Source organism: Epinephelus fuscoguttatus, linkage group LG1 (assembly GCF_011397635.1).
Source record: "Epinephelus fuscoguttatus linkage group LG1, E.fuscoguttatus.final_Chr_v1".
NCBI lineage: Eukaryota > Metazoa > Chordata > Actinopteri > Perciformes > Serranidae > Epinephelus > Epinephelus fuscoguttatus.
This window is the reverse complement of record NC_064752.1, coordinates 8,955,852-8,969,602: the sequence shown is the minus strand read 5'-3', so window position 1 is coordinate 8,969,602 and position 13,751 is coordinate 8,955,852. Positions and strand designations below refer to the sequence as shown.

At 39.5% G+C, this 13,751-nt stretch overlaps 2 protein-coding genes across 31 annotated transcripts in view; both read left to right on the top strand.

Annotated features, from left to right (window-relative positions):
- Nucleotides 1-8,195, top strand: part of LOC125889977 (gastrula zinc finger protein XlCGF57.1-like) — a 24,215-nt gene extending 16,020 nt beyond the window's left edge. For 4 of the 29 annotated variants that reach the window (XM_049578389.1, XM_049578419.1, XM_049578410.1 and 1 more), the window contains 2 exons: nucleotides 6,360-7,031; nucleotides 7,680-8,195. In XM_049578389.1, the coding sequence (XP_049434346.1) occupies nucleotides 6,360-7,031; nucleotides 7,680-8,155 (1,148 nt within the window). In that variant the 3' untranslated portion in view covers nucleotides 8,156-8,195. Of the gene's footprint in view, nucleotides 1-37; nucleotides 325-421; nucleotides 2,482-5,471; nucleotides 5,753-5,849; nucleotides 7,145-7,258 lie in introns of those variants that run through there. The other 25 variants (XM_049578339.1, XM_049578322.1, XM_049578546.1 and 22 more) reach the window with 23 other exon arrangements.
- The window catches only part of LOC125890161 (zinc finger and SCAN domain-containing protein 2-like), a 34,762-nt gene extending 21,011 nt beyond the window's left edge, over nucleotides 1-13,751 (top strand). The window contains exon 3 of one of the 2 annotated variants that reach the window (XM_049578665.1): nucleotides 8,189-13,751. The gene's annotated coding sequence lies outside the window, so the exon portion shown is untranslated. Of the gene's footprint in view, nucleotides 1-1,942; nucleotides 2,482-8,188 lie in introns of those variants that run through there. The other variant, XM_049578691.1, reaches the window with a different exon arrangement.

The following is a 13,751-nucleotide window of genomic DNA, read 5'->3' as shown; positions in this document are numbered from 1 at the left end:
CACCGTCGGAACTTAATAGTGTAACATCCAGCGGAAGTACAAAACCAAACAAAGGCGCCGGTCGCGTTTCGCAAATGAGTGAGTTAACTTCGGGAGGTTAATCTATGAGTTAAACCTCGAGCCACATTTACTGTAGCCTACATTAGACAACAATGTGTTCAGTTGAGTCTTTGAGAGAGTTTGTCAACGAGCGACTAACTGCTGCTGCTGAAGAAATATTGGGAGTTTTTCAAAGAAGCATCGTCGAGTACGAGGAAGAGATCGATCGTCAGCGCAGACTGTTGGATATGGTTTTGAAGCCTGAAATCAAGTTACACAGGACAGGTGGGTGAAAGCTAATTGAAGTAATTTACTGGCATGTGTGTTTATTTGCTGTAGCATGACATTAGTATGCTGTTGGTGTTGTTGTGTGTCCCTCCAGAGCTCCCACAGCAACATGTGTGTAAGGAGGAGGAGGTTGTCCCTGAGCAGCAGCTCTGTATTGAGGAGAGGAAGTCCAGTGTGGAGCAAGAGGAGCCAGAGGCTCCAGAGATTAAAGAGGAAGAGGAGGAAGTGTGCAGCAGTCAGGAGGAAGAGCAGCTTGTAGTGAAGCAGGAGACTGATGGCTTTATGTTGACTCCTGCTGATGAGGAAAGTGAGCAGAGTGAAGATCAGACTCTGGACTTCATTCATGATGACACTCAAAGTGCAGCAGAGAAAGAGTCTGTATTTAAAATGCCAGTTATAAGCTCTGTGATATCAGAAGCAACCAGTGAGCACCAGCTGCTCTGTCACAACTCTGATATAGCTGAGAGCCAAGATGAGGAAGAATACCAGCATGGAGACTCAGGATCAACTAGAAACACAGAGCTTCAAGCAGAGAAAAGACATCATGAAAGTGAAATGAACAGTAACAGTCCACACACCTCTGCTGTGATAAACTTAAATACAGGTAAAAAGCCTTTAAAATGTGACATATGTGGGAAAGTTTTTGAGTACAAGTCAAAATTGCAGAAACACCTGAGAATCCACACAGGTGAGAAGCCGTACCTTTGCAAGACTTGTGGGAAAAGATTCAGAGAAAAATATCTTATGAAAAGACATTTAAGAACTCACACAGGTGAGAAGCCATATACATGCAAAACGTGTGGGAGAGCTTTTAGATGGAGAAATTACCTGACTGTCCACATGAGAACCCACACAGGTGAGAAGCCATATACATGCAAAACGTGTGGGAGAGCTTTTAGATGGAGAAATTACCTGACTGTCCACATGAGAACCCACACAGGTGAGACACCGTACGTTTGTAAGACCTGCGGGAAAAAATACATTAACATAACAGCTTTGAAAAAACATGTTAAAATCCATGCAGACAACAAGCCAGTTTACTGTAAAATATGTGGGAAAGATTTCAGATTTAATCAAGAATTGATAATACACATGAGCATCCACACAGGTGAGAGGCCGTATACTTGTGAAGTATGTGGGAGATCTTTCAAACGTTATGGTGACTTGAAAGTCCACATGAGAACCCACACAGGTGAGAAGCCCTACTTTTGCAAGACCTGCGAGAAAAGATTCAGTGACGCATCAGTATTGAAAAGGCATTGCAAAATCCACACAGGTGAGAAGCCGTATACTTGTAAAGTATGTGGGAGAGCTTTCGGACGTAATGGTGTCTTGTTAGTCCACATGAGGACTCACACAGGTGAGAAGCCGTATACTTGTAAAACATGTGGGAAACACTTCAGATCTAGCAATAACTTGACAGTCCACATGAGAACACACACAGGTGTAAAGGTGCATGGCTTGAGCAGAGGTTCCAGTTGAAGTCACACATATACAGGAGAGAGACTGTTTACATGCAAAACATGTGGCAGAGCTTTCAGAGGCCTGTTCCATAAAGCATGCTCAGAAAAGTGGGGAGTGAAGTCTAAATCCTGAATTTTAATTGAAATTGCAGGTCTGGAAAAGTTAAACTAGTGAGATAAAGAACAAAAGGAGGAGACTGCTTTAAAGTCTGGATGAATTTTATACTTGCAAGAGTCATGGAAAACCTGGAAAAGTCATGAAATTAGTCAAAATCATTTTAAGTCACAGAACTTGTTTGTGTATAGTGAAATTATTAGAATCATCTTCAGTGGATAACCCTCCATATAATGTAACATAATGGCAAATTCATTTTCTGCAGCTGGCGTCTTAATGTAGCTTTAATATACGTCGATGTGTCACAATGTTTGTTTACCATCAGATGTGCTTTGTCATGTTCTCCCTCAGTTTGTCTCTCCCTTCCTGTGTGCCAATTATGTTTACATAGAGTTTGAATCTGATGTTTGAAAAACGGCGGGCAAGTGGGGAAAGAAAAAGAAAATTCTTCATGATGAGTCCTTGAAAAGTCATGAAAAAGTTTGGAAATATTGTCCATGAAAATGTGAGCGGAACCTGTAATTAAAAGTATGAGTGATTTTGCAGTGAGCACAGTAATAAACTGATCTCAGAAGATTTGTCCTGTTGCTGTGATCTTTTGTCAGGGTGTCTACAGGTCCTTTGAAATGAACAAAAAGTTTAAATATGTCTTAAATTCAGATTCAATGGGTCTTAAATATCTTTGGTCATACTAATGTGAAAAAATCGCCAGCCTGACAGACCCAATGATAGTTTACATCGTAGAGACCAATGAAAAATAATTTGTTTCCTTGCTGTATTTCTCTGAATATTGCAATAATAAGTAGCATTTGTGACAGCCATGAGATGGTTTTAAATTCCATATAATTCCATATATTTTGATTTCCAAAAAAGAAGACACTCGGCCCGGCCACGAGATAGCCTACTTAAATGATACTCGCAGTTTACTCAAAGATGCCTTATAATTTTAATATACACTGCTCAAAAAAATAAAGGGAACACTTAAACAACACAATGTAACTCCAAGTCAATCACACTTCTGTGAAATCAAACTGTCCACTTAAGAAGCAACACTGATTGACAATCAATTTCACATGCTGTTGTGCAAATGGAATAGACAACAGGTGGAAATTATAGGCAATTAGCAAGACACCCCCAATAAAGGAGTGGTTCTGCAGGTGGTGACCACAGACCACTTCTCAGTTCCTATGCTTTCTGGCTGATGTTTTGGTCACTTTTGAATGCTGGCGGTGCTTTCACTCTAGTGGTAGCATGAGACGGAGTCTACAACCCACACAAGTGGCTCAGGTAGTGCAGCTCATCCAGGATGGCACATCAATGCGAACTGTGGCAAGAAGGTTTGCTGTGTCTGTCAGCGTAGTGTCCAGAGCATGGAGGCGCTACCAGGAGACAGGCCAGTACATCAGGAGACGTGGAGGAGGCCATAGGAGGGCAACAACCCAGCAGCAGGACTGCTACCTCCGCCTTTGTGCAAGGAGGAACAGGAGGAGCACTGCCAGAGCCCTGCAAAATGACCTCCAGCAGGCCACAAATGTGCATGTGTCTGTTCAAACGGTCAGAAATAGACTCCATGAGGGTGGTATGAGGGCCCGACGTCCACAGGTGGGGGTTGTGCTTGCAGCCCAACACCGTGCAGGACGTTTGGCATTTGCCAGAGAACACCAAGATTGGCAAATTCGCCACTGGCGCCCTGTGCTCTTCACAGATGAAAGCAGGTTCACACTGAGCACATGTGACAGACGTGACAGAGTCTGGAGACGCCGCGGAGAACGTTCTGCTGCCTGCAACATCCTCCAGCATGACCGGTTTGGCAGTGGGTCAGTAATGGTGTGGGGTGGCATTTCTTTGGGGGGCCGCACAGCCCTCCATGTGCTCACCAGAGGTAGCCTGACTGCCATTAGGTACCAAGATGAGATCCTCAGACCCATTGTGAGACCATATGCTGGTGCGGTTGGCCCTGGGTTCCTCCTAATGCAAGACAATGCTAGACCTCATGTGGCTGGAGTGTGTCAGTAGTTCCTGCAAGACGAAGGCATTGATGCTATGGACTGGCCCGCCCGTTCCCCAGACCTGAATCCAATTGAGCACATCTTCCGGTCCAGCACTCTTGACCACTGTGGGAATCATGTTGTAACTCAGACATCCGCTGGAAAAATTTTTTTTTTCACGGACCGTTTAGAGTTAATGAGTCATTACAGACACCGCTAACGGGGCTAACAGCTAACGGTTAGCCCCGCTAATCTACAATAATCATGTTATTAATTTCAGAACGTGATAGTAATGTTTGTTCAATCATTGTGTTTATAGACTTTACAAACACCAGATTAGTCTCAACAGTGATATAGTGATGTGAAAAATGTGAGATATTCATATATATGTAGCTAAACTCTGCTGGTTTTCTACGCAGAAGTATTTGTAAACAACAAGGTGATTCCCTCCGAAGGGACACTAACAATTCAAAGTACACATCAAATAAAATTTCTCCAAGTTAGTTTCTTGTTATTTTAGGTAGTTATTATCATGCTAGTGTATGTTCAAGTGTCCATTTCCATTTTACATTTTAATTCGTTATTTGATTCGATGAACACAGCCTGACCATCTTGAGCTTTTATTTTGGTACTTTTGGTGACCGGCAGTGTGAATTTGCATATTAGCTAAATATTTAGTTTCACCCAGAACATTTAGATTTAACATTTAGGTTTAGATTTAATATTTAGATTTAGATTTAACATTTAGATTTATATTGAACATTTAGATTTAATATTTAGATTTAGATTTAGCATTTACATTTAGACTTAGATTTAGCATTTAGATTTAGATTTAATATTTAGATTTAGATTTAATATTTAGATTTAGAATTTAGATTTAACATTTAGATTTAGATTTAATATTTAGATTTAACATTTAACATTAGATGCCACATTTAATATTTATATTTAACTATTTAATATTTTAAGTTAACAAATATTATTAATAAACATTGTTTGAAGCTAAATGTGGCAAAAATGTTAATGTTATTTTCAGCGTGAGCCACTTTACAAACGGCACCCCATACACCAGCACCTCATCAGATGATCATTGATAATTCCTGACCGTGTTCGCTTCATTTTTGCTCCTCTCCAGTTTGTCGAGGTTGGCTGATGTTACACAAACACACCTGGAGGTATGCACAGAAGAGTCCTGGCTTTCCATTTCCTCGTCCTCTGACGACCACTCATAATTTAATTCAAATGTAATTTTGGGGAAAATATCTATCCATCTTCTTGGTGTAACGCTATAGTGTCAATTTGCGTCAATGTAGCGAGTGTGACAGTTGGTGAATTAACGGTTGTATTTATATTTATAATACCTGTGAGCGGAGTGATTTTACTGTAACAAGTCCCAGTGATGTTATGCTCTATATCAGCACTCACGGAATGCCTGTCGTCCAATCAAATCACTCGGTAGGAAGTCGGAAAAATTGTTGTATAATAGAAATTATAATTGCCAACCATTGGAAGCGGAACACTTGAAACCTCATGTATTTCACCGTCGGAACTTAATAGTGTAACATCCAGCGGAAGCAAACAAAACAAACCCCTCAGTTGCGTTTCCCAAATGAGTGAGTTAACTTCGGGAGGTTAATCTATGAGTTAAACCTCGAGCCACATTTACTGTAGCCTACATTAGACAACAATGTGTTCAGTCGAGTCTTTGAGAGAATTTGTCAACGAGCGACTAACTGCTGCTGCTGAAGAAATATTGGGAGTTTTTCAAAGAAGCATCGTCGAGTACGAGGAAGAGATCGATCGTCAGCGCAGACTGTTGGATATGGTTTTGAAGCCTGAAATCAAGTTACACAGGACAGGTGGGTGAAAGCTAATTGAAGTAATTTACTGGCATGTGTGTATATTTGCTGTAGCATGAGATTAGTATGCTGTTGGTGTTGTTGTGTGTCCCTCCAGAGCTCCCACAGCAACATGTGTGTAAGGAGGAGGAGGTTGTCCCTGAGCAGCAGCTGTGTATTGAGGAGAGGAAGTCCAGTGTGGAGCAAGAGGAGCCAGAGCCTCCAGAGATTAAAGAGGAAGAGGAGGAAGTGTGCAGCAGTCAGGAGGGAGAGCAGCTTGTAGTGAAGCAGGAGACTGATGGCTTTATGTTGACTCCTGCTGATGAGGAAAGTGAGCAGAGTGAAGATCAGACTCTGGACTTCATTCATGATGACACTCAAAGTGCAGCAGAGGAAGAGTCTGTATTTAAAATGCCAGTTATAAGCTCTGTGATATCAGAAGCAACCAGTGAGCACCAGCTGCTCTGTCACAACTCTGATGTAGCTGAGAGGCAAGATGAGGAAGAATACCAGCATGGAGACTCAGGATCAACTAGAAACACAGAGCTTCAAGCAGAGAAAAGACATCATGAAAGTGAAATGAACAGTAACAGTCCACACACCTCTGCTGTGATAAACTTAAATGCAGGTAAAAAGCCTTTAAAATGTGACATATGTGGGAAAGATTTTGAGTTCAAGTCAAAATTGCAGAGACACCAGAGAAAACACACAGGTGAGAAGCCGTACCTTTGCAAGACCTGCGGGACAAGATTCAGTGAAAAATATCTTATGAAAAGACATTTAAGAACCCACACAGGTGAGAGGCCATTTATATGCAAAATGTGTGGGAGAGCTTTTAGATCGAGAAATTACCTGACTGTCCACATGAGAACACACACAGGTGAGACGCCATATGTGTGTAAGACCAGCGGGAAAAAATACAATAACATAACAGCTTTGAAAAAACATGTTAAAATCCATGCAGATGACAAGCCAGTTTACTGTAAAATATGTGGGAAAGATTTCAGATTTAATCAAGAATTGATAATACACATGAGCATCCACACAGGTGAGAAGCCGTATACTTGTGACGTATGTGGGAGAGCTTTCAAACGTTATGATGTCTTGTTAGTCCACATGAGGACTCACACAGGTGAGAAGCCGTATACTTGTGACGTATGTGGGAGAGCTTTCAGACATAATGGTCACTTGTTATTCCACATGAGGACTCACACAGGTGAGAAGCCATATACTTGTAACGTATGTGGGAGAGCTTTCGGACGTAATGGTGACTTGTTAGTCCACATGAGGACTCACACAGGTGAGAAGCCGTATACTTGCAAAACATGTGGGAAACACTTCAGATCTAGGAGTAACTTGACAGTCCACATGAGAACGCACACAGGTGTAAAGGTGCATGACTTGAGCACAGAGGTTCCAGTTGAATATGTCATTCATGATGACACTCAAAGTGCAGCAGAGAAAGAGTCTGTATTTAAAATGCCAGTTATAAGCTCTGTGATATCAGAAGCAACCAGTGAGCACCAGCTGCTCTGTCACAACTCTGATGTAGCTGAGAGCCAAGATGAGGAAGAATACCAGCATGGAGACTCAGGATCAACTAGAAACACAGAGCTTCAAGCAGAGAAAAGACATCATGAAAGTGAAATGAACAGTAACAGTCCACACACCTCTGCTGTGATAAACTTAAATACAGGTAAAAAGCCTTTAAAATGTGACATATGTGGGAAGGTTTTTGAATATAAGTCAATATTGCAGAGACACCGGAACAGCCACACAGGTGAGAATCCGATTTCTTGCAAAACATGTGGGAAAAGAGTCAGGGATGTGTCCGAATTGACCAGGCACATGAGAACCCACACAGGTGAAAAGCCACATACTTGTAAAGTATGTGGGAGAGCTTTCAGACAAAATGGTCACTTGTTAGTCCACATGAGGACTCACACAGGTGAGAAGCCATATACTTGTAAAGTATGTGGGAAAGCTTTCAGACATAATGGTTACTTGTTAGTCCACATGAGGACTCACACAGGTGAGAAGCCGTACCTTTGCAAGACCTGCGGGAAAGGATTCATTGACGCATCATTATTGAAAAGGCATTGTATGATCCACACAGGTGAGAAGCCACATACTTGTAAAGTATGTGGGAGAGCTTTCAGACATAATGGTCACTTGTTAGTCCACATGAGGACTCACACAGGTGAGAAGCCGTATACTTGCAAAACATGTGGGAAACACTTCAGATCTAGCAATAACTTGACAGGCCACATGAGAACGCACACAGGTGTAAAGGTGCATGACTTGAGCACAGAGGTTCCAGTTGAAGTCACACATATACAGGAGAGAGACTGTTTACATGCAAAACATGTGGCAGAGCTTTCAGAGGCCTGTTCCATAAAGCATGCTAAGAAAAGTGGGGAGTGAAGTCCAACTCCTGAATTTTAATTGAAATTGCAGGTCTGGAAAAGTTAAACTAGTGAGATAAAGAACAAAAGGAGGAGACTGCTTTAAAGTCTGGATGAATTTTATACTTGCAAGAGTCATGGAAAACCTGGAAAAGTCATGAAATTAGTCAAAATCATTATAAGTCACAGAACTTGTTTGTGTATAGTGAAATTATTAGAATCATCTTCAGTGGATAACCCTCCATATAATGTAACATAATGGCAAATTCATTTTCTGAAGGTGGCGTCTTAATGTAGCTTTAATATGCGTCGATGTGTGACAATGTTTGTTTACCATCAGGTGTGTTTTGTCATTTTCTCCCTCAGTTTGTCTCTCCCTTCCTGTGTGCCAATTGTGTTTACATAGAGTTTGAATCTGATGTGTGAAAAACAGCAGGCAAGTGGGGAAAGAAAAAGAATATTCTTCATGATGAGTCCTTGAAAAGTCATGAAAAAGTTTGGAAATATTGTCCATGAAAATGTGAACGGAACCTGTAATTAAAAGTATGAGTGAGTTTGCAGTGAGCACAGTCCATAGGGACTTGGGTTGGGAACCGTAGGGTCGCTTATTCAAGTCCCCGTCCGGACCAAAATATGGAGCGTGGACTGGTAGCTGGAGAGATGACAGTTCACCTCCTGGGCACTGCCAAGGTGCCTGTCATGGGCAGGTCCTTTGAAATGATGTAAAGTTTTCTTAATATGAGGCCTTAAAAAGTTTAAAATTGTCTTAAATTCAGATTCAATGGGTCTTAAATATTTGTGGTCACATTACCATGAAAATTTCTCCAGCCTGACAGACCCAATGATAGTTTACAATCATTGTACAGACCGAAGAAAAATATTTTTTTTCCTTGCTGAATTTCTCTGAATATTGCAATAATAAGTAGCATTTATGACAGCCATGAGATGGTTTTAAATTCCATATAAGGTGACATTAAAAATGTCTTAAAAAGTCTGAAATTTACCTTGGTTATATCTGCAGACACCGTGTTCTTTGGTGCATATGAGCAGCTTGTCAACAGTGACACCAGAATATGGGAAAAACTGTTTTTACCTTGTTCCTGTCACATCTGTGATCTGTGCCTGTAGACTGAATGAGGAAAAATGCAATTTTACTGCAGGTGTAGATACACGCAGAAGCCACCGCGATCAGAATGCAGGTTGGCCAGAGCTCAGTTTGGCTGGACCACATTTAGAAGAGGTACAGTACAGCAGCTGACTTTAGAAAATGAAACCGTAATGATTTTAGAATATCACACACAAACCACATAGGTGAGAAACCATTTACTTGCACAACATGTGAGAAAGCTTTGAGATGTAAAAGTAGCCTGACGACCCACATGAGAATCCACACAGGTGAGAAGTCTATGGAGCTACATTTGTTTCTTTATTATTCAATCAAACAGAGTAGGTTTTGCAATCAAAAATAGATTTGAGAACAAAAGTATCAATATTGCAATCAAAAATGTTAAAAATGGTTGATTAAAAAATGCAAATCCAAAAGTTTTGTTTGCGAGTCATTTTTTCCCGTTGCAAGTTAAAAAGTTTAGTGAGTAAAAAGTTGAACCTGGTGGGCGGGGCCTAAACTGAAAGCTCACACGTCTGTTGGCCAGTCTCAATCAGAACGACAGCTTGCAAAACATTTTTTTCTTCTTCTTCTACTGGTTGGCGGATTGCAAACAATTTAAAGCTGCATACCGCCACCTACTGTACAAGAGTGTGCAACATCATGTCATTTAGCCTGTTTCTTAAATTCTACTCATCTGCGAAAATCAATTCTGAAACTGAAGTTTTTCGGCCTCCGGTTTCCAAAAATAATTCGTCCACACGAGTGGTGTGATAAAAAATATGATGTCCACACAAAACCCACCAAATATCCCTGATTGCAGGCCCACAGACCTCAATGTGGGCTCACTGTGACGCTCCCTACTGAGGAAATAGGTAAATCCGACAAAAGAAGAAGTTGGAGGCATGGATACATGTGCCCCCTTGCTCGGTTCTGACACCATAAATTCTAAAATAAATAATGGAAGTATGTGTAAGTAGTAAGTTGTTTTTTTTAAAGATATATATAGGACTATATCTAAGTTTATTTGGAGAAACAGGCAACCCAAAATGCGATTGCAGAAACTCCAACTCCCAGTGGAAAGAGGAGGTCTTGCAGTACCAAATGTTTTGTACTATCATTGGTCAATACAAATGAAAAACTTAGCAGATTGGGTGGCTCAAGACTCTAAATTAATCTGGCTAGATCTTGACTCACAAGGTTGTAGCTCACCCTCATTAGCAAGTCTACCATTTTTAGATAACAAACAATTGCCAGGTATTAACTTTATTGTGTGTAACATTCTCAATACATGGAATAATATAAAGAAAGTATTTTCTATGAACAGAAGATATTCCTTTTATGCACCAATTGTTGATAACCCAAACCCTTCTTGTGTTGACCCCGGTTATAAAGAGTGGAATAATTGTAATTAATGATTAATGTAATAATTGGAATTAATGTGATAAATGATCTTTATGAAGGAGGTGCTTTGAAATGATTTCATCAATTGCAGGAAGAGTATGGCCTGTTAGATTTTTGCAAATTCAAAGTTTTTTTTAAATTCAATACCCCACTACAAGGAAGGTCAAGGACCAGAGCAGACTGAATCACTTCTTTACCAGGTCTGCCTGCTGAGGAGGAAAAAAATTAGTTATCTTTACAACAAATTGTTTGCCCTAAGTAACATCAGTACGCTCAGCGGCAGGCAATCATGGGAACAGGACCTAAAAATTGCAATAACTGATCATTAATGGAAAACAATCATGTTAAACAGAAAAAAAAATTATAAGTCTCAAGAAATTCAGTTTAAGATTATACATAAATAACAAACTATCCCTTATCTCAGGAGTAAATATGATAATGATTGTTCCGGTATTTGTGAAAGATGTAAGCAGCATGTAGGTACTTATATTCATTTAATGTGGAGCTGTCCAGAAATACAGAAATTTTGGGTCGAAATTGGTAATAAAATATCATCCATGATACATCACTCTATATTGAGCTTAATCCACTACAGTGTATACTAGGCCTACACGCTGCCTCACCTGAATTAAATATATATAAGAGAATTCTCAGTCTTTTGTGGTACTGTGCAAGATTATCAATTTTACAGCACTGGCTAGACTATGACAGTCCATCTATTTCAGGTTGGCTCAATAATGTTGTACGTTTACTTCCTTTGGAAAGACTCACATATGTCCTACATGGAGACTTGAATGATTTTTTCTCTGTTTGGTCCCCTGTCATTCACTTTATGGGAGAGGAATATGCTGAAATTATATTTAAAGGTTTTGCAACCTTGGGAGCAAATCGTGAACGATTTCATAGTAGCTAAATTTGGGGGATGATGATTGATTTGTGTTGATATTGCTTTCTTGTATTTTTATTTCTTTTTTTGTTGTTGTTTTTCCGTTTGTTTGTTTATTTGTCAGTCTGACCGTTTACTATTTGTGTTATGTGTGTTTTTGTGTAATCTGTATAACTCTAAAATAAAAAGACTGAATGAAGGAAGTAAGTGTGACTTTTTTAATATTGTTCATATACTTTTAGGTGTGCTGTTAGGTGATGTGAATTAGCTGCACATGAGCTAATGTTATATTTAAACTAACGTTTAAGCATATGTGCAGTTAAACAGCTAACTTTAGCTTACGAGACTAATCAGAGCACAAGAATGAAATTGAATGCACAGTCAATATTTTATGGCTTTGTAACCATACCTGTTGTGTCTATTCTGTTTTATTTCTAGAGACACTTAACAGTGATACAAGGAGATTAGCTCCCCAAATCTCCAAAAAACAGCAGCAGTGAGTGTCCCTGGAGGCCTGGATGGAGATGCATCCAAGAGCCTTTCGGTCAGTAACGAGGTCAAATGATAATGAAAAAATTACTTATTCTGAGTACTGAACTGCACCTATTCATTGTAACATGTTTAAGCTCTCTGTAATTTTAATTTTAGGAAAGGGCTCAACAAGCCCAGCAAAAATGCTAAGTGACCAATGCCTTGTTAATGGATTTTATTACTTGCAGCAATATTTATTAGTTTGTCAGAATTATGTCTGTCGTGAGCCTGACTAAAACCGGTTAGGATTTAAAAAGACGAAACAGATCCATATTTTTTAATTTTTTAATATTAGTCATGACTTAGTCCAGTTTAGGATTTTCCTCTTAAACAATTACAAATATGGTGTTATGCTGTGATTTAACTGTAGCTGTGACTGCATGTTGGATTTTTTTTTCTGATTTCAACTTTGGTCTTGTAACCAGATGCAGCAGAAAATTCTTGGTGACATACAGATAGCACAGAGCTGGGTAAACAGTCACCAAGATTTATTCTGTGGGGAGGTGATGGAGCCTGGTATTCTCCAGATGGACCATGCCAATCAGCTGCAGACACTCTGAGACACCCTAGAAGGAGAATCAGATGAATCCAAGAATGACACTTTATTCATCTTTCAGTACCAGGAGGACATGGAGACTATTCAAACTATGTAGACATACAACACCTAGGTTAATGCCATGTTCCTCATTAAGTCTGATATCTAATGATCCGCTGTCTCCACCCAATGTCTCTCATTCTCTCTCTCAAGACCTTATTGTATTCCTAACTGGTAATTTCAAAGATAGGGCTATGCTCATTTGTGTTAATTTGTGTTAATACTGTGCATTTTTGCTCTCAGTATTTTCTGCTACTGCCATTCTTTGTTGCTCTTCAGTGTTGATGATAAACATGCTAGTGTTCATTATAAACATGCTGTCTTCAGAATGCATGTTTTACCACTTTTGAATATTTATATTATTTGATTAACATTATTGTTATTACATATATTGTTATTGTTTTTATTTGTTGTTCAATAAAAAACAAACAAAAAAGCAATCTAGTGATCCCCTTAATTTTGATAACATTAAAAAAGTATCTCAGGTTACATTTGATAATGATAAATACACATTAGAATATTACTTTTTTCATAATTTCATTAAGGTAATTTAATGTTTTGATAGGTATTTAGTGTCATTTTCTGAAACGTGATCCCCTTGAAAGGTCCCATATAATGCTTATTCATAGGTTCATACTTGTATTTGGGGTTTCTACTAGAACCTGTTTTCACGCTTTAATTAAAAAATATATATATTATTTTCCTCATACTGTCAACCTGAATGTACTCGTATTCACTCTCAGTCTGAAACACTCAGTTTCACCACCCGTCTCTTGAAGCTCTTCTCCTGAAAAAGCCCAGTCCGCTTTGATTGGTCAGTTTTATCACGTCTTGATGGCATTTTAATAAAATGTACTTCTTCAGTCTCCTCATGATGAGACATTGTTCTTCATTCATTTCGTGAACGCATCTCCACAGAAGTTTCTGCTGTGTTTATTGATCTTCAGGTGTGATTTGAGTAAAAAGTTTAACCACACACTGCAAACACGTGACTCCTCACTTCCAGAGTTCTTGTGTGATTTGACCATGACCCAGAACTGACATGTCTCCTACTTGTTTTTAATATGCCTTTTCACTTGAGACACATCAAAGTT